At 44.3% G+C, this 23,593-nt stretch overlaps 1 protein-coding gene across 1 annotated transcript in view; it reads right to left on the minus strand.

Moving 5' to 3' along the window:
• Positions 1 to 9,446: 9,446 nt before the first annotated feature.
• The window catches only part of LOC307226988 (cytosolic phospholipase A2 epsilon-like), a 38,874-nt gene continuing 24,727 nt past the window's right edge, over positions 9,447 to 23,593 (minus strand). Inside the window, exons 15-21 of the mRNA XM_079996007.1 lie at positions 23,128 to 23,242; positions 22,118 to 22,255; positions 21,157 to 21,264; positions 19,034 to 19,231; positions 13,861 to 14,027; positions 13,034 to 13,220; positions 9,447 to 10,525 (exon numbers count right to left, since the gene is read on the minus strand). Coding sequence (XP_079852133.1) covers positions 10,305 to 10,525; positions 13,034 to 13,220; positions 13,861 to 14,027; positions 19,034 to 19,231; positions 21,157 to 21,264; positions 22,118 to 22,255; positions 23,128 to 23,242 — 1,134 coding nt within the window. The 3' untranslated portion in view covers positions 9,447 to 10,304. The remainder of the gene's footprint in view (positions 10,526 to 13,033; positions 13,221 to 13,860; positions 14,028 to 19,033; positions 19,232 to 21,156; positions 21,265 to 22,117; positions 22,256 to 23,127; positions 23,243 to 23,593) is intronic.

Below are 23,593 nucleotides of genomic sequence, written 5' to 3' on the forward strand. Positions count from 1 at the left end.
TGAAGTAGATGAGCAGGTGACTCATGACCCCACCCCTTTCTGAATTCCAAGGAATGAAAATAGCTCCCTCCCTATTTCCTTCAGTATCTTGAAGCCAGTCATTTGAGTTAATTGATGCTGAAGGTCCCCGTGTTGTGGTGGAGGTGACTTAAGTGGCTATAGGTCATTGTGGCCATACAACTTGGTTGATGAGAACATCCATTTAACTATTCAGCCTGAGTAATGAGCTCTCAAAGTCTAGGAAAGTTACGCTGTTTAAATGAAGCTATGTGAACTACCTGGAGATGAAGCAGCTTGAGGTGAAGGACCACTTTGTGGGAACCCAATACAAAGATGGTGGTCGTATCCTTGTATCTTTTCCCCTGGACTTCTCAGCATCTGGAGAATGGGGAACCCTTAAATGTGCAAATAAATGTTTGGAAAATTATTTAAGTAAAGGCAAAGAAGAAAGATTGTTGGTTAGATAGCAGTTGATGGCCACTCTATGATCTTCCTCCACTGAAAAATGCAGGTGTTTGACTGACGTAGCCCTTAATCTTCATAACAAGACTTAACCAATAAAGATTTTATAGAACATTGATAAAGAGAATACTCCCATATTTGGGGGTGTTGATGAAAATGTGATGAGGACATAGACAAGGCTTGGAGTTGGGCAACACAATCATCTACTTCCCCACTACAGAGATTCAAAGCTTGCCAAAAGTCTTAATGGCCAAAATATGAGGCCTTTTGGGTTGAAGAGTGGGTATAAAATATCAGTAAGCATTTAGCCAGCATGTACATAGATCTAGTCAGCTGAAATTAATACAGCTCTAGAATCACTTATCTTGTTCTGAATGGTGTCCAGCTTGTGGCACACCAGTCCGGTCTACAAAAACGTTCATATTGCAGGAAACCATATAATAGCACCATGATGAACCAGGGAACATCATTCCCCTCCAGGTATAAAATGATTGTCATGTTTGTTCCAGTGGACTTTTCCAGCTGATGGAATGGATCTCTTCTGAAACGGATTATGTTTGAAAACCAAGGTACCACTGTATATCATAGGAGCACCTTCATCATAAAGTTATACCAGGATGGGACTGAAGTACAGCACCTGCATGTTTAGGAAACCTCAAAAATTGTTGAACTTTTTAAAGGAAAACCCAAAAGTTGTTGATCTTTTTCAGTAAAAGCTACAAGAATTTTTGAGCTTTTGGGGACATTTGCTGGATTCTAAAAAAATAATAATCCAGGACGCCATTTTTGGAAGTGAATTCCAGGAAAATCAGGATGTATGGCCATCATCCCTGAGCATTGGCCATGCTGGCTATGGAAGTTGTAGTCTGAATATCTGAATGGCACCATGTTGGCTATTCCTGAGATATATTACCCAGGAAGGATAGCTCCTTCTTTCTATTTATGCACTACCAAGCTTTTGCAACACAGTTCAAAGTGAGAATTACTTCATAGCAGGTAGAAGCAGCTTAACGTCTTCCTTATCCATGAAAAGAAACATATGCAAATAATTGCTTGAGGCCACCTTAGGCTCATGTATCAACTTGTCTTATTTCTGTCAACTCAGTTGAATTTCTGTGCCTTGCACATTTGTTCCCTGAACACAGCAACTAATAATAAACGTACTTACATGGAAGGAAATCCCATTGACTATAGTGTACCAGTCTCAAGTTGGAAAGTTGGAAATTTTCCATTATTAAACCAGAATGTTCCACTATTAATACAGAATCTTCATTTTAGTTTCTTTTTATAGATAAGATCAACCACAAAATAAGAATCTCACCATGCTCTAAGTAGCAAGCAACCTCAAAGCACAAGAAATTTATTCCGATCTTCAAATAACTGGAGGGGGTGTTGAGATTCTGAGGTCCCCAGAGGGGTGCCCCAAAACACTCATTTCCAGACACTTCCATATGCAAGGGAAGATTTCAAACCTATTGCAGGGAGGGGGAGGCAGAGCATGAAATTAACCTGTAAATTTTTGGTACTAAAAAGAAGTAAAACTGGATTTTTTTTAAGTACACAAAGCTTACAAGTACAGTGGTACCTCGGGTTAAGTACTTAATTCGTTCCGGAGGTCCGTTCTTAACCTGAAACTGTTCTTAACCTGAATCACCACTTTAGCTAATGGGGCCTCCCGCTGCTGCCGCGCCACCAGAGCACAATTTCTGTTCTCATCCTGAAGCAAAGTTCTTAATCTGAGGTAATATTTCTGGGTTAGCGGAGTCTGTAACCTGAAGTGTATATAACCTGAAGCGTATGTAATTACTGTACACAAAGATAAAGAGGTAAGAGCCAGGAAACTATCAAATTAGATAATAAGGCAGGGTTAGCTTGCCCTTCACAAGGAAGAACCAGTTCCTGGTTGGTACAGGCAAGGCTGGCCTTACTATGAGCCACAATGAGCTTCATGGCTCAGATGGCAGATTGGGAGAGGTGTCAGTTCGTTGGTCCCTATCAGCCACATGTCACCATGGCTACATCTTCACAGTTGCTGCTGCTTTTGTCATGTGGAGCCCTTGCCCCATGTCTCACTGCGGGGAAGAGGCTCTTCCTTACAGTGAGGCATTGTGAGTCCCAAAGACCCCATTGGGACTTCTTTCAGAAATAGCTGTATGTTGTGCATAGTTGTCTGTGGAAAAATGCAAATACACGGGAACCTACTCACATGTAGAGGCTCTGTGTTATCAGGATACCCATGCAACCTCACCTCTCAGGCATGTAGAAGGCCTACCTGTGAGTAGTGCTCAGGAGTTCAAATACCACTGCTGACAACCACACATGGCATGTAGTTGTTGCAGAAAGAAGACCTGGTGGCAGAGCTGGGGCTAAAAGCACAGATCTGCTCCACGGTCAACAAAGATACGCTCTAGCTGAGAGTAAGGCATGACTAGGGCTAGAGAATTCTCAATACCACCACCACCAAGCCACAGTTCACAGCTCACCACCACCAAGCCACAGCTCTCAGCATTATCTGGAGGAAGCCATGACAGTTAAACTGGTAAAATACAATATGCATTAGTGTAGCTATCAACTATCTGGCTCACATGGATTGCAATCCAACATGTTTATTCATAAATGCTCAAGCACTGTGTGTGCTGCTGAGCCTGTACTTTTCCTTCCCTGACTAAAGGTCTCTTTCGCCCAAGTAAGACATCCACATGCACAGTTAAAGTACACAACTTCCACCCAAATAATTTTGGGAACAGTAGTTTGTTATAATGGTAGTAAGGGGAAAGGTAAAGGACCCCTGGATGGTTACATCCAGTCAAATGGGGTTGTGGCGGTCATCTTGCTTCAGGCCAAGGGAGCCAGTGTTTGTCTATAGACAGCTTTCCAGGTTATGTGGCCAGCATGACTAAACCACTTCTGGCTCAATGGAAACACAGTGACAGAAACCAGAGCGCATGGAAATGCCATCTACCTTCGCGCCGCAGTGGTAACTATTTATCTACTCATGCTGGTATGCTTTCAAACTGCTAGGTTGGGAGGAACTGGGACAGAGCAATGGGAGCTCACCCCATTGCATGGATTCAAACCGCTGACCTTCTGATTGGCAAGCCCAAGAGCCTCTGTGGTTTAGACCACAGCGCCACCCATATCTGTTGGGAATATCAAGCCTTTTATCAGAGGAACTGGCAACAATCGTAGGCACCCGGCTTGATTCCCTGATGACCTCCCTGGCTGCATTCCCCAGCAGACGCAGGCAAGGTCTCGATCGGCGATTCTTCTCAAACGTGAGAAGAACACACCCCTCTTTCCTGCCCCCCCCCCCCCCCGGGCAGGGGAAAGAGATAGACAGAAACGTTTTTATATGCCTTTATTTCTGTCTTTGCAGCATTACAAAAACATGACTCCTCTCTTCAAACTCCAGCAGCCAAGAGTCAAAACACTTCCTGGATAGGAATAAACGGAAGAGCTCATATTACACTCTGAGCTAATTCCGGTGCTTCGCACTGTGAATAGACTGCCCTATGATTCCCACGGCAGTCCCAACATGTTTACTTTTCAAGCTAGCAGTTTGCAGCTGCATTGCATCCATATCGTAACAGTATCCCCCTAATGGTAGTAGGAACTGTAGGTCTGTGAGGAGGAAACTACATTGCCCGTGGTCTTTAGCAAAGAGTTGGATCTTAGATTTGTTATCATATATAGTTAAACTAGCACAATAAATGCCAAAAGCTAGTAAGTGATTCTGGTATATTCTGAAGCATGAAAGCAATCCAGCATAATGGCCCTACAGTGGTAAAGAAAGTATTGCAAAGGACAATTTAAGGGAGTGGGACTCTATAACATAGCAGTCAGAAGCCAGGCTGCTTTTTTTAAAAAAAAAAATGGACCAAAGATTATAAAGACTGAAATATAGCCCTGTCTGGTTTTAAAGACACAAAGCAAAAACATGCCTTTAAAAATATATTGTTACAGTGGTACCTCGGGTTACAGATGCTTCAGGTTACAGATGCTTCAGGTTACAGACTTCGCTAACCCAGAAATAGTACCTTGGGTTAAGAACTTTGCTTCAGAATGAAAACAGAAATCGTGCAGCGGTGGCACGGCAGCAGAGGGAGGCCCCATTAGCTAAAGTGGTACCTCAGGTTAAGAACAGTTTCAGGTTAAGAATGGACCTCCGGAACGAATTAAGTTCTTAACCCGAGGTACCACTGTACTGTTGTTAGTAGCATCAGTAGTTGCACTTCAGGTGTGGTATGACCAAAGTGTAGATTCCTATAAAATGTGTATAATTTAAATTGGGGGGGGGGCAGGTAGGTTGCATTACCAAAACAAAAAGTCTGCACAAAATGAAATCGGATGGACCTATGACTGAACATCAACAAAATTGAAATAGGATGTAATTATCTTGCTCTGTCAATCCATAGCTAGAAGATCTACACCTGTTTAGTTTGGGGGGGGAATAGACTGGGGTGGGGGGCTCAATAAAATGCTACTGCTATCACCTTTTGAGGGCAAAACAATGGTGACAGCACCACACATACACCTAGCATAAGAGGGAGAAAAAAGAAAAGGCATTTTTAATGGGGGGAGGACTATTTTTTTATTTAAAAAATATATTAAAGGTAAGGTGTGTGTGTGTGTGTGTTACACACACACACATGCACTGACTCTTCCCAAAAAAATCTGAAGCACACACACACACACACGGATTTTGCCATTCTTGAATAGGGCAGCAAAACTAGGATGACCATTTCCAGTTTACATTCAGTTTCTTACATGTGTATGTGCATCATTTTATTACTCAGTGCTTGATGACTGTACCTGAAAGTGTGTACTGACTTAACTGAAAAGCATTGTGAGTTACGTGATGTGACTGTTTTACCTGTTGTGTTAAGTTTGTTATGGCTCATTCACAAATGCAACCAGTTGCTCAATTAGGACACATTTGCAACATACATTTAACACGTATTTAAACCATGTGGCTTCCCCCAAGGAATCCTGGGAACAATAGTTTAACCCTAACAGGTACACCTCCCAGCACCCATAACAAACTCAGTTCCCCAGGATTCCCAGGATTATTTGGGAGAAACCATGTGGTTTAAATATATGGTAAGGCTGTGTACTATACAGTGGTACCTCAGGTTAAGAACTTAATTCATTCTGGAGGTCCGTTCTTAACCTGAAACTGTTCTTAACCTGAAGCACCACTTTAGCTAATGGGGCCTCCCGCTGCTGCCGCTGCGCCGCCACCACACAATTTCTGTTCTCATCCTGAAGCAAAGTTCTTAACCTGAAGCACTATTTCGGGGTTAGCGGAGTCTGTAACCTGAAGCGTCTGTAATCTGAGGTAACGCTGCAGTTTGTTCCTATGCCCACCTTCTGGCAAAAAGGACCCACAAAGCTTAACACAGATACAAAATGCCAGGCAAAAAAATTAAATTGTAAAAAGTTTAAGGGGAAAATACTCTTATCTTATCAAACCAACAACTGAAAGCCAAATACTTGACTTGATTCCTTCTGCCTAAGGCAAAGGTCAGTTCCCACGCACCCACCCTGCAAATGTCAGGAAGCTATAGTAAATCCTCGAACAGCAGCTCCTCCTTATAAGAGGGGCAAGTGGGAAAGCTTGTTCCTTTGTCATGGACTGGCTGGATACAGAGGAGTGGAAGAAGGCCAAAGCTGGGGAACCCCCAAGGGAGGGCAGCTCAGAGCCAGGGGTTTGGTGGTGGGACAACGATCTATGGTCAGAGGGAGCAGACTGGGAGGAAGAGGGGGAAGAAACTGAAAAGGCAACAGGCTTTGTGGTGTCAGAAGCAGCAACAGGGTTTAGTACAGGGCTCGGCAACCTAAGGCCCACGGGCCACAAGCAACCCACGGGGGTCATTTAATCGGCCCATGAGCTGCCACTGAACCAAGCCGCCTGCTTGGTGAGTTCCCACATGCTGCACTAAACCAACACAGCGCGGTGCAGGGACTTGCTTCCGTGGCGCTGGAAATCAAGTCTGCGCAGACCATGTTGGTAGCTTCAAGAACCCTGGGTACTTATGCAGTAATGGTAAGATGAAGCTAGTATGAATGTCTCTGTAATACAGGCACTATAGAAGCACATGCTCTGTTGTTTCTATTTGACCAGAGTCACAGGGGCATTGTCTCTCCGGGTAAGCAATCTTCCTGTATCGGCCAAGGACAGCCGAGGGGAGGGCATGACATAGAGCCAAGGTAAAGGCCCTCCGGTGCTTAGGGACTTCAAGTTTAGCTAAGATATGCCATAGGGTAGGCAGAGTACCTGGAGGATTCATTGGCAATAAAAGTTGGAGTCCAGGCTAGATCCAATTGGCGCTCAGTGTCTACTACACGTTGTTTTATGAGAGCTTTGGCTTGGTCGTATCCCATGTTGAGTAGAAAGCCTTGAATAAAGAGCTAACTTCATTGACATTTAGTGCTTTCTTTTATTGCTGATCTACGCATGACTCCGGCTACTGAGAGCCTTGGTGAATCAAACATAGTATCTCCACTGCAGCATGTGGGAGATATGCGAGTGTGAATCAGCCGTGAAAAGGCACGTGAGAGCACACTTCAGATACATCAAGGATGTCCTTTGGATGGAGAGCTAAAACACAGCACAGTAGGAACAGTCAAGGCTAGTGATGGGCCGTTCTGTTAATTTCAGTTCTCTCAACTTCTCATTTATCCAATTTTAAATTCAGTTCCCCACCTTTCTGCAGCACTTTGTGATTAAAAACAAACAAACTTCATGAAAATCTCTGTGTTTTAGTGTGAATTTCTCCTAATGCACATGTTCATGCAGCTTTGACACCACATTTTTGCAAGCAATGTCCCCTAATATGTGCATGTTTGTAAACATTCTTTAGTTGCAGAAATGCACCCCAAAATTCAGAGAAGTGCAGAATTCAAAAGATAGCTGTGTTTTGGTTCTCATACTGTTTTGGAAAGTGTGAATTTGATAAATTCACCTTTATATATGACCTGAATTGAAATTCTCTCCCATCACTAGACAAGACACTATCAGAGGCTCTGTTATCAATAGCATTGCATGGGAAGTGCAGGAGCAGTATCTAGTGGAGAAGGTAGGAGGGGCAGTGTACACCACTGTTACTCATACTATAAAGAGTTGCTGTGCTATATGTGCTGACCTCACTAGTCCAGCTGAATGAGAAATCAACATGAGAACAAGCACAACCCTTGGATGGGTTTATATCCTGCCTGCACTTCACCACCCTCAAAATTCATGGGGTGGTGGCCAAGAGACTGCTGAAATTATTTTTTAGAGATTAACTGAAAAATAAGCTATTGTCTACTACCACGGCAAGTAGATAGGGGCTGATCCAAAATATGTGTGACAGAAACTGCAAATGGACAGCGCAAAAGCAATCAGATGTCTAATTAACAAGGCAACATTGAATAAAAGGTGTGTTGCCTGTCCCAACTGGGAAGCTGAACAATGTCTTGGTGGCCATTGGTCCTGGATTTGCAAGTCAACACCTACACCATTTGCCATGTGGTATATTCCATATTGTTTTTCACCTGAAATGATAATACAGGAATGACCAATAGCAGGTGGCATGGTGGGGCAGCCGCAGTGCTCACCTGACCTCCAGGCACGTTGCTGCTGCTTACTAGGTAAGGTTAAAAAAAAAGGTAAAGGACACCTGGATGGTTAAGTCCAGTCAAAGGTGACTATGGGGTTGTGGCGCTCATCTCGCTTTCAGGCTGAGGGAGCTGGCATCTGTCCACAGACAGCTTTCTGGGTCATGTGGCCAGCATGACTAAACCGCTTTTGGCACAATGGAACACCATGGCAGAAACCAGAGTGCCCAGAAATGCTGTTTACCTTTCCGCCACAATGGTACCTATTTATCTACTTGCACTGGTGTGCTTTCAAACTGCTAGATTGGCAGGAGCTGGGACAGAGGAACAGGAGCTCACCCTGTCATGGGGATTCAAACCTCTGACCTTCTAATCAGCAAGCAAAAGGGGCTCAGTGGTTTAGACCACAGTGCCAGAGGAGAGGGGCAAGGGGTGGCAAGGCAGCCAATGCACCAATGGGAGCACCAAATTGGCTCCACTGATGTGTTTACACCATGCCATCCTCAGTAAGCAGCAGTGACACAACCAACCAGGGGTTAGCTGAATGCCATGCCGCCACCACCCCATCCACTGCTGAGGTCAACCAACAAAAGAAAATGTGTGTTTTTGGTGAGAATGCATCCTGGCTTTGTAATATGAACTTGGTAGCTTCTCCCCCATCTCCTGATTTCTCCCAGTCATATAGCTGTTCAAGATGCATGATCCTTTGGGGGTTATATGTCTAGTGGTCTTAGGCATCACACAGACAGTGAGGCCCAAGGCCAGCCTTAAGGCTCATCTTATCTTATTCTGTGGAAAGAGAATTAACACAGGTCTCCAGGTAGCTGTGCATACTGAAGCTAAGATTGTGCTGATGATCCTTTTTTATTTGTTGTAATCTTTGCTGGTGATCATGATAATAGATGAGGAAATTATGGGGGGGGGAGTGTCCCATTCTTGTATTTCTTTTCTTTGTTACAAGTTTATATGACTTATTTGAATTACAACTTTGTAAACATAATACTTAAATATATATATATGGTTGCATGCCACCCCAATCTCTGAGCTGTGCAAGATTTCAGGGGTTCCAAGCGCTTACCCAGAGTTCGTGTTTCCTTTTGGGAATGAGGCACAGCAGAGACAGTGGTGTCTTTAAGATATATGGTTTATTTACACACATATAAAACCTGAGCCTGCAATGGAGGGATTCACAGAATTAACACCCCAAAAAGGGTCTTGCTTCTCCCATAGCTACAGTCTTGGATTCAAACACTGTGCTTTGCCCTTTTTTTCCTTTCTAGCCTGCAACTTTACCTCTAGGCGACATTACACACACTTCACTTTAAACTCTGACTTTTGTCTTTTTAACTATCTAAGAGCTTGAGCAAGGAGCCCCACCCATTCACCATCTGGCCCAGAGCCCCCTCTCTTTTTCTTTCTTAATGGCCTGTCACCTTTTCCTTTGTTCTCATTTAAGGGCCCTTCGCCCAGGCAACACAGGAAGCTAGCCTGGCCTGATTAGCTTTTAGCACTTACTGGATTCAGGAATTTAGAGGTCTGGCACCCCCAAACAAATAACAGTATTTCTCAATCTGAATTTTCACATAGGGAAGGCTGATTCACACATGAACACTCCATTGCTTCATGATAGTTTATAGTATTGAAAACCAATATCATATCTCTAGAAGATGCTGAGAACAAATTCACATTATATGTACATCACTTGATAACATATCGGTCTCAGTCAATGAGCTCGCGCTGAACATGTAAACTTTCTCCATTTCAAGGCATTGTATCTGGGTTGATATGAAGTGAGAGGGGAGTTCTCTTCTGGTTTGTTTGATCGGTAATGGCTGCTTCATATTGCCATCATCAAGTGACAATCATGCATTTATGAACAAGACCTGAAGCTTAGAGGCCTATTATAGATATTCGTATTTTGTCAATGGCTTTTGTCACTAAGGTTCGGTTGCTGAGGCAATATAACTCAGGTCTATATTTTAGCAAGCCTCTGTAGTGCTGGACCTGAGCCTAAGACGACCATGTTCCAGCCCCTCATTGGTGACCAATTGCGAGTAGATGTCTCTCAGTCACTATCTCCCAATTTGTTTCCTACCATATTTGTATGCAAACAAAATAACAGAGCACCTTGGTACACTTGGGGCACATAAATCACAAATAATAATTAGCAAGTTCCCATTTCTGTAATACTGGCAAGTGGCAGAAAATGCAGAAAATACATTTGGAGAGGGTTAAGAAGAGAGTCATAGAGACTGTTGCTTCTGCTGCTTCTTTCGTTGTACTGCTGTACGCAGAGCCTGAAGAATCATATGTTGATTATTGAGGATATTGTAGTTGGTCAAATTTAACAGCTTGTTGAAATTAGCCTCTGAATACTGCAGCGCGCCAGTAGCAAATGGGGTAAATACAGTGCTGCTGACATCAACTTGGCCTTCCTCCATCTCACTAGGACTGCGTTCTACACCTATGGAAACAAGATGGAAGGAAATAATGTGTGCTATAATCCATATGATATGCAATTATCTTTTTTGCCATTTTAGTAGAATCAGTAAAATCAGTAACTCACTTTGTATTGAGATCAAGGAGAAAGACAGGAATTTGGGGTGTGGGGTGTGGATAAGCTCAACAACAGGATTTTCAGAAAATGGCACCCCTAAATAAACCAGAGCTGGGGAACCTCTGGCACCCTAGATGCTGTTGAGCTATAACTCTTACTATTCTAACCACTGACCATGTTGGCTGGGGCTTGTAGGTCCAACAATATATGGAGAGCCACAAGCCCCCCCCTCCATCCCTGGTCAATAACTTCTAATTTCATTAGAACATTGAACTAAGTTGAGAGGTGGGTGTGTGGGTGCGTAATGCCAAGCTTCACATTCTTATCAAGGAGTCAGAGAGGAGAGTATGAGCATATTCATCACTGCCTGTTAATTGCTCAGCCACTTCAGTTTCCTGTGAGAAACTGGTAAGAAATCTCTGCCCATTTATGACTAGGCTATTTGACACAACCTCATCTTGGTAAAACATGCTGTCAGAATAGATGAGATGAGGAAAATCTTGAAGGTAACTGAAACCAATTTGAGGTTGTGATGGTTGGGCAATTGTGTTTATGGTCTATATTTGTATGTATTTATAATAAAGGGGAGAAGATCTCCATCTGCCACATTCATCTTGGTTTTTAATGCAGTAGTGCAACAAGTGCTGAGTGAATGGGTTGAAGGCTAGAAGCTAGAAGGAAGATTTGATAACGGAGACTGGGTTAGGGATAAAAGATGATGAGCCAGTGGAACAAAAGAAGACAGATTGAAGTGAGAGTGCTACATAGACCCCAGGGTCCATGATCCAAAGAGCCACCATGCAGATGGAGGACAGCACCTCACACACCGAGAGCTGCTCTTCTGTTTCCACTGCAGCACTTGCTACTGCCAATGTGACAACACACTTTTCAAATTGAGCAATGGCTTTTCACTTGGGCAGCATAGAGTGCCATTGTCAAAAAGGGAAAGTCTGGGTATGCATAGAGCTTTTTTTGCTCTCTTCTGCACGTGTCCTCTCTTTTGATCCCAGCCATTATTTATACACACACACACACACACACACACACGGGACAAAGGTGAGAGCTGTTTCCTAGTTCTGCTGGATCTCTCAGCGGCGTTTGATACCATCGACCATAACATCCTTCTGGACCGTCTTGAGGGGCTGGGAGCTGGGGGCACTGTCATACAGTGGTTCCGCTCCTTCCTCCTGGGCCGTGTTCAGAAAGTGGTGGTGGGGGATGAGTGTTCAGACCCCTGGGCTCTCACTTGTGGGGTGCCTCAGGGTTCTGTCCTCTCCCCCATGCTTTTCAACATTTACATGCAGCCACTGGGAGAGATCATCAGGAGGTTTGGGCTGGGTGTTCATCAGTATGCGGATGATACCCAGCTCTACCTCTCTTTTAAATCAGAACCAGTGAAGGCGGTGAAGGTCCTGTGTGAGTGTCTGGAGGCAGTTGGAGGATGGATGGCGGCTAACAGATTGAGGTTGAATCCTGACAAGACAGAAGTACTGTTTTTGGGGGACAGGAGGCGGGCAGGTGTGGAGGATTCCCTGGTCCTGAATGGGGTAACTGTGCCCCTGAAGGACCAGGTGTGCAGCCTGGGAGTCATTTTGGACTCACAGCTGTCCATGGAGGCACAGGTCAAATCTGTGTCCAGGGCAGCTGTTTACCAGCTCCATCTGGTACGTAGGCCCTATCTGCCTGCAGACTGTCTCGCCAGAGTGGTGCATGCTCTGGTTATCTCCCGCTTGGACTACTGCAATGCACTCTACGTGGGGCTACCTTTGAAGGTGACTCGGAAACTACAACTAATCCAGAATGCGGCAGCTAGACTGGTGACTGGGGGCGGCTGCCGAGACCATATAACACCGGTCTTGAAAGACTTACATTGGCTCCCAGTACGTTTCCGAGCACAATTCAAAGTGTTGGTGCTGACCTTTAAAGCCCTAAATGGCCTCGGCCCAGTATACCTGAAGGAGCATCTCCACCCCCATCGTTCTGCCCGGACGCTGAGGTCCAGCGCCGAGGGCCTTCTGGTGGTTCCCTCATTGCGAGAAGCAAAGCTACAGGGAACCAGGCAGAGGGCCTTCTCGGTAGTGGCGCCCGCCCTGTGGAACGCCCTCCCATCAGATGTCAAAGCGATAAACAACTACCTGACATTCAGAAGACATCTTAAGGCAGCCCTGTTCAGGGAAGTTTTTAACGTGTGATATTTTACTGTATTTTTGGTTTCTATGGAAGCCGCCCAGAGTGGCTGGGGAGGCCCAGCCAGATGGGCGGGGTATAAATAATAAATTATTATTATTATTATTATTATTATTATTATTATTATTATTGTGTGTGTATGTGTGTGTGTATTGGTGTCAGTAATGAAAATAAGCAGATAAGAAAGTCATGTTGTCTTCAGGAAGACTATTGCTCTTCTTTACTCACCAGGAGCTTTGTATTTTTGGAAGGTATCGCATACCAGGGGAAAATACAGCAATATGGGAGCCTTTGGACTCTCTGCTTTGTCGAAGAGGTAGCATTCCTTGAGATGCTTCCTGTCTTCATCTGTCAGCACAACCTTGGGAAATGGAATGCCCTGCTCCGCATAGTATTTTGTAGCTAGATCCAATGGCTAGAGCATTAAACATGAACAACATCAGAACCCAAAGAGATATGGTTACAGCTTTCCTTTCTCAAAAGCTAGTAGTTGCACTAGAAGGATGATATGGCACTTATCAGGGATATTTGGGGTATGGGTACTCTTGTCTTGGCATAGGTAGGTGGATCAGATTTTCTAGCACTATAAGTCTATAAAATGGTGATGAAGGAGGAGGGCACAATAATAATTGTCCAAGGTCCAGTCTGTCTAGGACGTCTACTGTCCTCTCCCAGGGGCTGTTTCTCTTTTGCTTGTTCTCACTCTCTTTCCATGAAAATACTGAGGATTAGAAAGCAAAGTCATATTTCTCCACATTACTTCCCATGTAAGAAGACTGTGTAAAAAGCTGAAGCTAGATCTTTGGTGGGAAGGAGAAATGGGGACCGCCTGCCTGCCCCCCAGCATTACTCCATATGACTCAGTCGTACTTGGAAGAAGAAGAAAAGAATCCATTTTGATATCAAATGTGAAGCTACACCAAATAACTATATGGCATAGCACAAGTACTTTTTCAAGCTCTTCCAGTCTTCTGTTAATATTTGAAGTAAAAAATTAATGAAAAGACAAGTGGTTATGGTCAAGTTGCTAAAGATAATAAAAAGAATCTTCTCACCAATGTCTGTGATCCTCCACTATAATTTAAATGCAAAATAAGGTCCACTTTCCTCTCTGGCCTCAGAAGCGGTGGGCAGCTGGTATTGATGAAAAAAGCTGTGTCTGTCAGTTCCAAATATTCTGGTGTTTCATTCAACTTGTTGGGGAAATTGTCTAGTACAGTATCTGAAAGGCAAATTCTTTAGCTTTATATGCAATGTTGCAAAGAAAACTCATATATGTTATTAAAGACCAGGAGGACTCAATTAATTATGTATCATTAACAGGTTAATGATACTACAGTGCAGCCTTAATTTACTTATTCATAGTTTATATTCTCTATATAGATGCCTCTTTTGATAACAGGTACCTTTTATATTTTCATTTTTTTCCTTCAACTTTTGAAATTTCAGTTGATCCAGAAAAGCAGTGATAGACCTATCAAGAAAGAAGCTATGTGCCTGAGACCACAAATTATTTAACTTAGTTTGCCTTTACAGTGGTTCCTCAGGTTAAGAACTTAATTCGTTCTGGAGGTCCATTCTTAACCTGAAACTGTTCTTAACCTGAGGTACCACTTTAGCTAATGGGGCCTCCCGCTGCCGCCTCACGATTTCTGTTCTCATCCTGAAGCAAAATTCTTAACCCAAGGTACTATTTCTGGGTTAGCAGAGTCTGTAACCTGAAGTGTCTGTAACCAAGGTACCACTGTATAAAGTAAAGGTAAAGGTACCCCTGCCCGTACGGGCCAGTCTTGCCAGACTCTGGGGTTGGTGCGCCCATCTCACTCAAGAGGCCGGGGGCCAGCGCTGTCCGGAGACACTTCCGGGTCACGTGGCCAGCGTGACATCGCTGCTCTCCTAGCAGATTAAATTCAGAGAAACCAGAATGCATCCTGCTGTAGGGTTAGTGGAGAGGAGAGATAAACATTTTAAATTGTGCTTATTAGTACAGCAATGTTATCAACAGCAATTCTTTCCTCCATGCCTTATGATTCTTTTTCTGTTAATACGTTTACAAAATATTTGTTTTGAAATGCTTAATAATTTCTTTTTAAAGAATCATTGCATTTACTGTATATCCCACCTTTCCTCCATGGAACTCAAGGTGGGGTACATAGCTTGCTGCCTCCCCAGTTAATTCCCACAACAAGAGATTAGGTTGAGAGCGAGTGTCTGGCCCAAGGCCACCCAGTCAACTTCATGGCTGAATGGGGATTTGAACCCTGGTCTCCCAGGTCCTAGTCTAACATTCTAACCACTACACCACTCCCTAGGTTCATCTTTTAAATAACCAAAAAGGACCCCAGGTCACTATGACTAAAACAATGTAGTTGTAATACCATTCTTACAAACCTCCCTTACGTTTCTTCTTTTGCTACTCCAGTTCTTGGAAACAGACAAGCATGAGGACAGACAAGCATGAGGTGTTTCTGGGAAGCCTGAACCTCGGAATAATTGTTAATGTAATGTAATGTATCTACACAATGTATTCTGGGTGTACAAGGAACAAGAAGGGAGAACAGTCAAGGAAGAAATGAAGAATGACTGGCTGCACAGGTTCCAAACATGCTCTGTTTTAGCACTCCCAGTCTAATCTCACTTCTGTTCTATCTGTTTTCAACAAATACTCTCCCTGTAATTATGAGAATTTCATTTCCCAAAAGTGGAAGAAGCAACAAAGGAATCATCTATCTTTTACCCGGTTTTCACCAACAGGAAGAAACTGATCAACGAAGTGGAAGTACTGGGAAATCTGTGAGGAAGGTGTAGTAAAGTTAGTATTATTTAGAAATCATTCTTTGGTCAAGTAAAAGGAGTGAAGCCTTGTGGGAGTTTCATCGGCCACAAGGACCCTGGGAAAGAGGTTGTGTATCTTTAAAACCCAGACTAGCTGGCTCCGTGGCGTGAAAGGTTTATTGGAACCAAGGAAGCCTTGATTTAATGAAAGACCTAACACCTGAGTTTGAGTGTGTAAACATCCCCCCCCCCCCCCGGTGATGCTATCTGTCCTTGAATTGCTTGGGAATGTGTATCTGGCTAATTTCCACGGAAGGGAGGAAACCCTTTGATTTAAAGTTTGAATTCCAAATTGGCCCAGCTGTCAAGGGGTAAATTGATTGACCAGCAAGCCGGTCATTGGCGAATTTAAAAATAATTTGAGTCTTATGATTGGCTTGAAAGTTACGACGCCAAGTGCGAATTGTGAATAAAAGACCAGGGAATTGTTTGAGAAATTGCGCGCTCTCTGCCATCGTTCTGCAATCCGCATAGATGCCCGGCTCTGATGTTCCATCTTAACAGCCGTCGTTTCGTCTTTTGAAATGGAGATCTTCAAAAGCCTTCAACTTGCAGATTCTTAAGGACTTCAACTATCCTATTTGTGTTAGACTTTGTGAGTATGTAGGGACGCGGGTGGCGCTGTGAGTAAAAGCCTCAGCGCCTAGGGCTTGCCGATCGAAAGGTCGGCGGTTCGAATCCCCGCGGCGGGGTGCGCTCCCGCTGCTCGGTCCCAGCGCCTGCCAACCTAGCAGTTCGAAAGCACCCCCGGGTGCAAGTAGATAAATAGGGACCACTTACTGGTGGGAAGGTAAACGGCGTTTCCGTGTGCTGCGCTGGCTCGCCAGATGCAGCTTTGTCACGCTGGCCACGTGACCCGGAAGTGTCTCCGGACAGCGCTGGCCCCCGGCCTCTTGAGTGAGATGGACGCACAACCCCAGAGTCTGTCAAGACTGGCCCGTACGGGGAGGGGTACCTTTACCTTTACCTTTTACCTTGTGAGTATGTAGAGTTAGCTATACTATGCAATGTCTTTATTTTCTTATCTGTAACATTCAAAAGAGTGCCTGCTGTTCCTTATGTTGTTTTAAAATAAACTTTTAAGAATGAAACTGTTTTAGTTTGTGTGCCTTTCCGGAGGGAATAGCTAAGTCCTAGCCTTACGCTTGGTTACGCTATACCATAGAACTTCTGTCTGCAAGTCTGTGGATGCAGCTTGTGGAGTGGGGGACAGCCAGGATAACGGGTCGCAGCCTTCTCCCTGGGTTGTGATTCTGGGTCCCCTGGAACATAGGGAGTGGTGGCAGCCCTACCGGGTCGTGTTTGTTTTGTTTTTGCAAAAAGTAATTGCCTGCCAACCCTACCCTGGGCATCCTAGTCTGGCCGGAGAGCAGAGACAGGAGAAGGGAGGGGCAAGTGGTTGGGGGCAACATTACTACAGAAGGGATCATGTCCTATTGAGCTTCATTTTAAGAGGCAATGGAAAGCTGAGTGTAGTTGGATGTGCACTTTAAGAAGTCTGATTTCAAAAAGGTTAAGGAACTACTGGGTGAGATCCCATGATTAGAAATACTCAAGCAGAAGGGAGTCCAAGATGGGAGTTCCTAAAGCTGAACCATCGAAGGCACAAATGCAGACAATTCCAATAAGAAAGAAAATTGGGAGGCATCTAAAAAAAATCAGTGTGGCTGCATAAGGAGAAATGAGATTTAAGAAGGGCATTTATTTAAAAATGGAAGAAAGGGGAAATCAAAAAGGAATCATATACAAGAGTAGCCAACAGGCATAAATCTTACAATTCTTTGCTAGGTCACTAGCAAGGCTCAACTTAGCTCACTTTAGAGAAAAATCCAGTTACAGCATAAAATATAACACTGCATGAATATAAAAAAGAAAGTAAGGAATAGAAGTCAGTAGAAGAATGAGAAACGGCTCACTGGGCAGCAGATATACCCTTCCCAGTGGCCTTGACACAAAGATAAGGCACTAATATAAGACACAAAACAACAGCTGTGTTTGCTTTGTGCTTTTTTTTTGGAAAATTACAGCCCCACTAGAATGTTCTAGCATATTCCAGCATTTACTGGCAGCTTCTGCCTTCCTAAAACTTAATACCTTGACACAAGCAAGTATTAAGTCTTCTGCGTGGAGAAGACAGAGAAATGCTGCTAGGTGGCAGAGAGAAGACAGAACTGCTCAACACCTACTTTGCCTCTGCCTTCACTCAAAAGGAAAGCAGGGCCCAAACTGGTGATAACCGAATAAACAATGCAAGGAGGGCGCTGAAGATGAAGCAAGCTTGTTTTCACCTACTCCAGAGTCCCCGGATTTGAAAATCTGTCCCCGGACAAATTCTGTCCCCAGAATGTCCCCAGATTTGCAAATCTGTCCCTGGGAAACGTAGCAGCAGCAGCCTCAGCAGCCCAGAGCCAGGCTGTTAGCGCTGCTCATTGCCATGGTGCCCGCCATTTTTCCTGCACCACGGCAGCAAGCATCTCCTGAAGCCAGCCAGAGCCAACTGCACTACCAGGCTGGCCCCTCCTGGGCAATGACCGCCTGCCCATGATCTGTCAAAACAAAGGGGAAGGGAGATCGGGGAAGGCTCGGGAGTCACGGGCAGGCGGCGCGCCATTGCACAGTTTTTTTAAAGAAAACTCTGCGCATTTATGTTTCACAGGGTGCAAAAGAAGGGCTTTGCACCTTTATACAATATGCATGTGTGCTTGGGCCCAGGGTCTTTTGCCTCACTATCCCCACTACTGACTCCCTGTTGCTACTCAGCTTTAAAAAGGGGGGGGGGAGTGTCCCCGGATTCATTGAAAAAATTCTGGTAACCATAGCGCTAGGACCCAAACCAATGGCTTCAAGTTACAAGAAAGGAGACTCCGACTAAACAGAAAGAACTTTCTGAGAGTAAGAGCTGTTTAACAGTGGAATGGACTCCCTTGGGAAGTTGTAGAGTCTCCTTCATTTTTAAGAAGAGGTTATATGGCCATCTGTCATGAGTGCTTTAGTTGAGATTCCTGCATTGAGGGAGTTGGATGCCCTCAGGATCCCTTCCAACTCTACAATTCTATGATTCTGTGAAGAGGATGTGGCCCTTGATCAGGGAACTTTTGTGCACCAAGGCATATGCCCAGCACCATCTTCAGGCTATTTCTGCCCTGCCACCACTACTGGGCAAAGAGGCTGATTAACTGAAATGTGGATGGAAAAAGAAGTGGAGGCTAACTTGGGAGCTGGCAACTGTTGACCAAGGGGGCAGAGGATTAGCTGTTTCTCCTCAGCTGAGAAATATGTGACATCCAGGTGTATGCTGTGCACAGGCTTCTGTGGGGAGAATATCATAAGACATATCCAAAAGAAAAGAGAGAGGGGAGAAGAGATCTGAGTAAACGAGTTCAAGGGAATTACCTTTCCACATTGAAAACCTGTCATTCTCCAAGTATTTATTGTTGACTTGGAGGCCCCTCATGAAATTGCCATATTCTGCAACAATTGGCCGCATTGTTACAACATCTCTAAGCACATCGGTGAGGCTTCCGCTGGGGGTGAAGAGGCGTGTTGTCTGTACATCTGGCCGGTGAGGCATGCTGGGCAGAGTACCATCTTCTGTGGAAAACATGACAATTTTGTTTAGATCCCTTACTCAGAATGCACCTTGATAGTACCAATACAGCTACTGCTGCTACTAGGGGGAGCAGTTGGCACTGTGGTCTAAACCACTGAGCCTCTTGGGATTGCTAATCAGAAGGTTGGCGGTTTGAATGCCCACAATGGGGTGAGCCCCATTGCTCTGTCCCAGCTTCTGCCAACCTAGCAGTTCAAAAGCACACCAGTGCAAGTAGATAAATAGGTACCACTGCGACAGGAAGGTAAATGGTGTTTCTGTGCACTCCCTCGGCCTGAAAGCAAGCAAGATGAGCGCTGCAACCCCATAGTTGCCTTTGACTGGATTTAACCATCCAGGGATCCTTTACCTTTTTACCTTTTAACTGCTGCTACTATTAACAGTAACAATACTTAAGGTTCTAAAGGGCATCTTTTTGCTGTGAGTGTTTAAAATCAGATAGGGCTATATTGTAGCCTGTTTACTCTTCAATCCATTTTTAAGCAACCTCTTACAGTCCCACTCCCCTAAATTATCCTCTGCTTTAATAATCCAAAATTGGCCGAAATAATTTACTAGCTTTGGGCATTTAACTATAAATCATGGCATTTAACTATAAATTATAGCAAATCTAAAGGAACACAGGTGGCGCTGTGGGTAAAACCTCAGTGCCTAGGACTTGCCGATCGTATGGTCAGCGGTTCGAATCCCCGCGGCGGGGTGAGCTCCCGTAGTTCGGTCCCAGCACCTGCCCACCTAGCAGTTCAAAAGCACCCCTAAGTGCAAGTAGATAAATAGGTACCGCTTTATAGCAGGAAGGTAAACGGCGTTTCCGTGTGCTGCGCTGGTGCTGGCTCACCAGAGCAGCTTCATCACGCTGGACACGTGACCCGGAAGTGTTTTCGGACAGCGCTGGCTCCCGGCCTCTTAAGCAAGATGAGCACGCAACCCCAGAGTCGGTCACGACTGGCCCGTACGGGCAGGGGTACCTTTACCTTTACTAATAGCAAATCTAAGATCCAACTGTTTGCTAAAGACCACGGGAAATATAGTTTCCTCCTCACAGACCGACAATTCCCAGTACCCTTAACAAACTACTGTTTCCAGGGGTGCCAACTGGAATAAAATATTGCAAGGGGCAGGTAAGCCCCACCCTGCATAATCGATCACATGACTGGGCTCACCTGTACCATTTGAAGGGCAATGGTCATTAACTTTGTGGGGGCTCGGTCCCCTCAAATATTTTATTGAGGAGGGCGAAGGGACCTTGGCGCCTAGGAGTTGCCTCCTATCACAGTCCCTAAGATTCCTTGAGAGGAAGCTGTGCACTTTAAATGTGCATTGCATGCACCTTAAATGTACAATGTGGATCATCCCAGAATGTCTTACTTGGAAGAAAGATATCTTTATTTAAGCAGGTAAAAGCACAGGCTCAGCAGTAGACACAGTGCTCAAGAGTCACAATTCCAGTGTTCAGAAACAGGTGTCCCAATGAACTTTCCCACCCCCTCCAAGCTTTTAAAAGGAGGTATGGAGTGGTCATTTGAGACTCTCTAGCCTTGTGGGGTGGTTGTATCTGTTCCCATCTGTGAAGGTGGCGCCCGGTTATAGGCAACAAGACTGCAGCCTCCTGTTCAGGCTCCTGCCATAGCTGATCAAAGTCTTCCCCAGTCTCCGCTAAGGCTTTCTGCTCTGCAGGAAGGTCAGAGAGGGGGAGCCAGCATCCTGCTCTCCCTTCCAAAGTGACTAAAGTGGAAAGGAGAGATTCGCCCCCCTCCTCCAACCCATGTTCCACAAATTCAGTTCTTTCCCTGTTTCTTCCTCCTCCATCAGAGCCAGCCAACCCAAGCTTGATCCCAACAGTGCTGCGTGCCTCATGACAGAGCCCAAGGTACATTAGCCAAAGAAGAAATGATGTTCTACTGACCAATATCCACCACTCTGTCTCTTGTCCACCTGTGCCAGAAGTCTTCTGAACAGTCAGCTAAATACAATGCATCCAGCAAACTCTGGGAATATATATTACTCAACATGCCTGAGAAACATAGAAAATGCAAAAGTAAAATAAAAACCATTTGATCTCAGAGCTTTGATGTAATTTCTAGATGATGGTAAAGAGGGTGTTGCATTTGTTTCTTTCATTTATTGTTTTGAAATGGATATCATGTTCACTAATATTTTACTAATTACTGTGTTTACTATTTCCTGTCGTCAGTGCTATTTTTCTAGGGGGAAAAGGTGCCAGAACTCACCACAAATGCCTCCCTTATTCTTTTATAATGGCAATGGTGCCCATCTGAGAGGTGCCAGAACTGAAAAAAGCCTGTAGTGCAGTTCTCATTCCCATCAGTAATGTGTGAAAGATGAGTATATAGTACAAAAAAAACCCGTGTGAGTGGTAAGGACTCAATTTCAAAATACAGGGAACTAAAACAATATAGATTTTGTTGGTATCTCTGTTCAGGTCTTCAAAGACCACCTCTCTCCATATGACTTTGTGTTCAGCATCTGAGGCCCTTCTTCGTGTGCCTCCTCCACAAGAGGTCCAGGAGGTGGCAACACGAGATCGGGCCTTCTCTGCAGTGGCTCCCCATCTGTGGAATGCTCTCCCCAGGGAGGTTCAGCTGGCACCTTCATTATACACCTTTAGGTGCCAGGCGAAAATGTTCCTCTTTAACCAGGCCTTTGGCTGATTAACATTTTATACCTCAAATGTATTTGTGGGAGAGGGGTTATTTCTTTGCAGGTTTTTTGTTCTTGTTTTTATCTTGTGCTTTTATACTGCATATTGTATTTTGTGCTTTTATATTGTATTTTTATGTTGTGAACCACCCTGAGATCTGCGGATGAAGGGCGGTATTCAAATTTCATAAATAATAAGAAGTCACCTTGCATGTAACAGAGCTCAGATTCCGGCAGCTTCTTTGTCAAGTGGCCCATGTAGAACTGACTTCCAAAATGTTCCACATTAATGAAAGCTCCATGTTTCAAGAAGCCAGCTTCATAGGGAGTAAATTCCACCCACTCTGCAAACAACCATATAAAAATATTTGTTAAGTACAGTATAATTATTGTGAAAGACAGGTAAGAAATCTAATAAATGAATGATGTAATAATTACACTGTAGGGAACATTGCAATAAAATCTGCATTCTACTTCTGTATGATAATCATAATTAACCGTTTCAATGGATTTGGAAATCACAACTCCCATCCCTCTTACAGAAACTCTACACCTGTCAGCCAATCACCCATTCCCACCACCCTTCTGAGTAATACCCCTCCCCACCCTCTCACTATATAGAAGGGTCTGGTGGCTTCTGTTTCAGTGTATCTGAAGAAGTGTGCATGCACACGAAAGCTTATACCCAGAACAAACTTAGTTGGTCTCTAAGGTGCTACTGGACAATTTTTTTAATATTTTTTTTATATATCTCTCTAACAGCATTCATGCAGCAGCTGCTCCACATGGCAGCCATAATGTGTTACTACACCTTCCTAAATGGGTCACCTTCATCTATAGCTGACAGTGAAGTGGAAACTCTCTGTGCAACAAGAGTAATTTACAAAAGAAGCCAATTCTCAGGGCTATCACTGTATGGGAGCACTTTCCATGTGATTATTGTTTGAAGTATAGAGTAGGCCTAAAAGGAGGGTGAATGAGTACTCAAGAGCACTCAATGTGGTATCAAAGACTCACAGGACTTAATTGCTCAAGATCCAAGAATTCTCTTAGGATTTTGAAACAAAGGTATAATTCTGTATAAAAATGTACACAACACACAATCTGTGCTGCACCACCGCCAGGAGATTTAGTATCTATTAGTGGGGAAATGTCAACCAATAGTGTTCACCTGGCCCCCTGCCTTCGAAGCAAGCTCAAATAATTTTGTCCCTACCTTTAAAATCTAGAGTGCTGTATCTTTCTTTGACATTGAGAGCAAGGTAGATGGGAAGTGGGTTCTGACCCAGATTCACAGCCTGTCGTTGATCTGAGAGCTTGTGATGATTGGGCTGTTTGGGAAAAACAGCAGTCAGCAGAAGCGACATTGGCACAAGTAAATTTCACAAAGAACCTGTCATAATACATCTTGGCATCCTCATCTTGGGTCAGACCCAGACTTTGCTCCTTACCTATGAGAGGCAACGTTTGCCAATTCCTCCTTCCCAGTGCAGTTGCCAGTACCACCTCACACAATACTCCAGAGTGCTGGGGGATCTTGTTATGGATTCTTTAGCTGAGATGCCTGCGTTGCAGGGGATTGGACTAGATGACTCTTGGGTTCCCTACAACTTTACAATTCTATGATTTCCTGACCTCTCCTCTCCAAGCATACCCCATAAATCTGTTCTGGGTCCCCCACA

Source organism: Podarcis cretensis (genome assembly GCF_951804945.1).
Source record: "Podarcis cretensis genome assembly, chromosome: 1".
Classification (NCBI taxonomy): domain Eukaryota; kingdom Metazoa; phylum Chordata; class Lepidosauria; order Squamata; family Lacertidae; genus Podarcis; species Podarcis cretensis.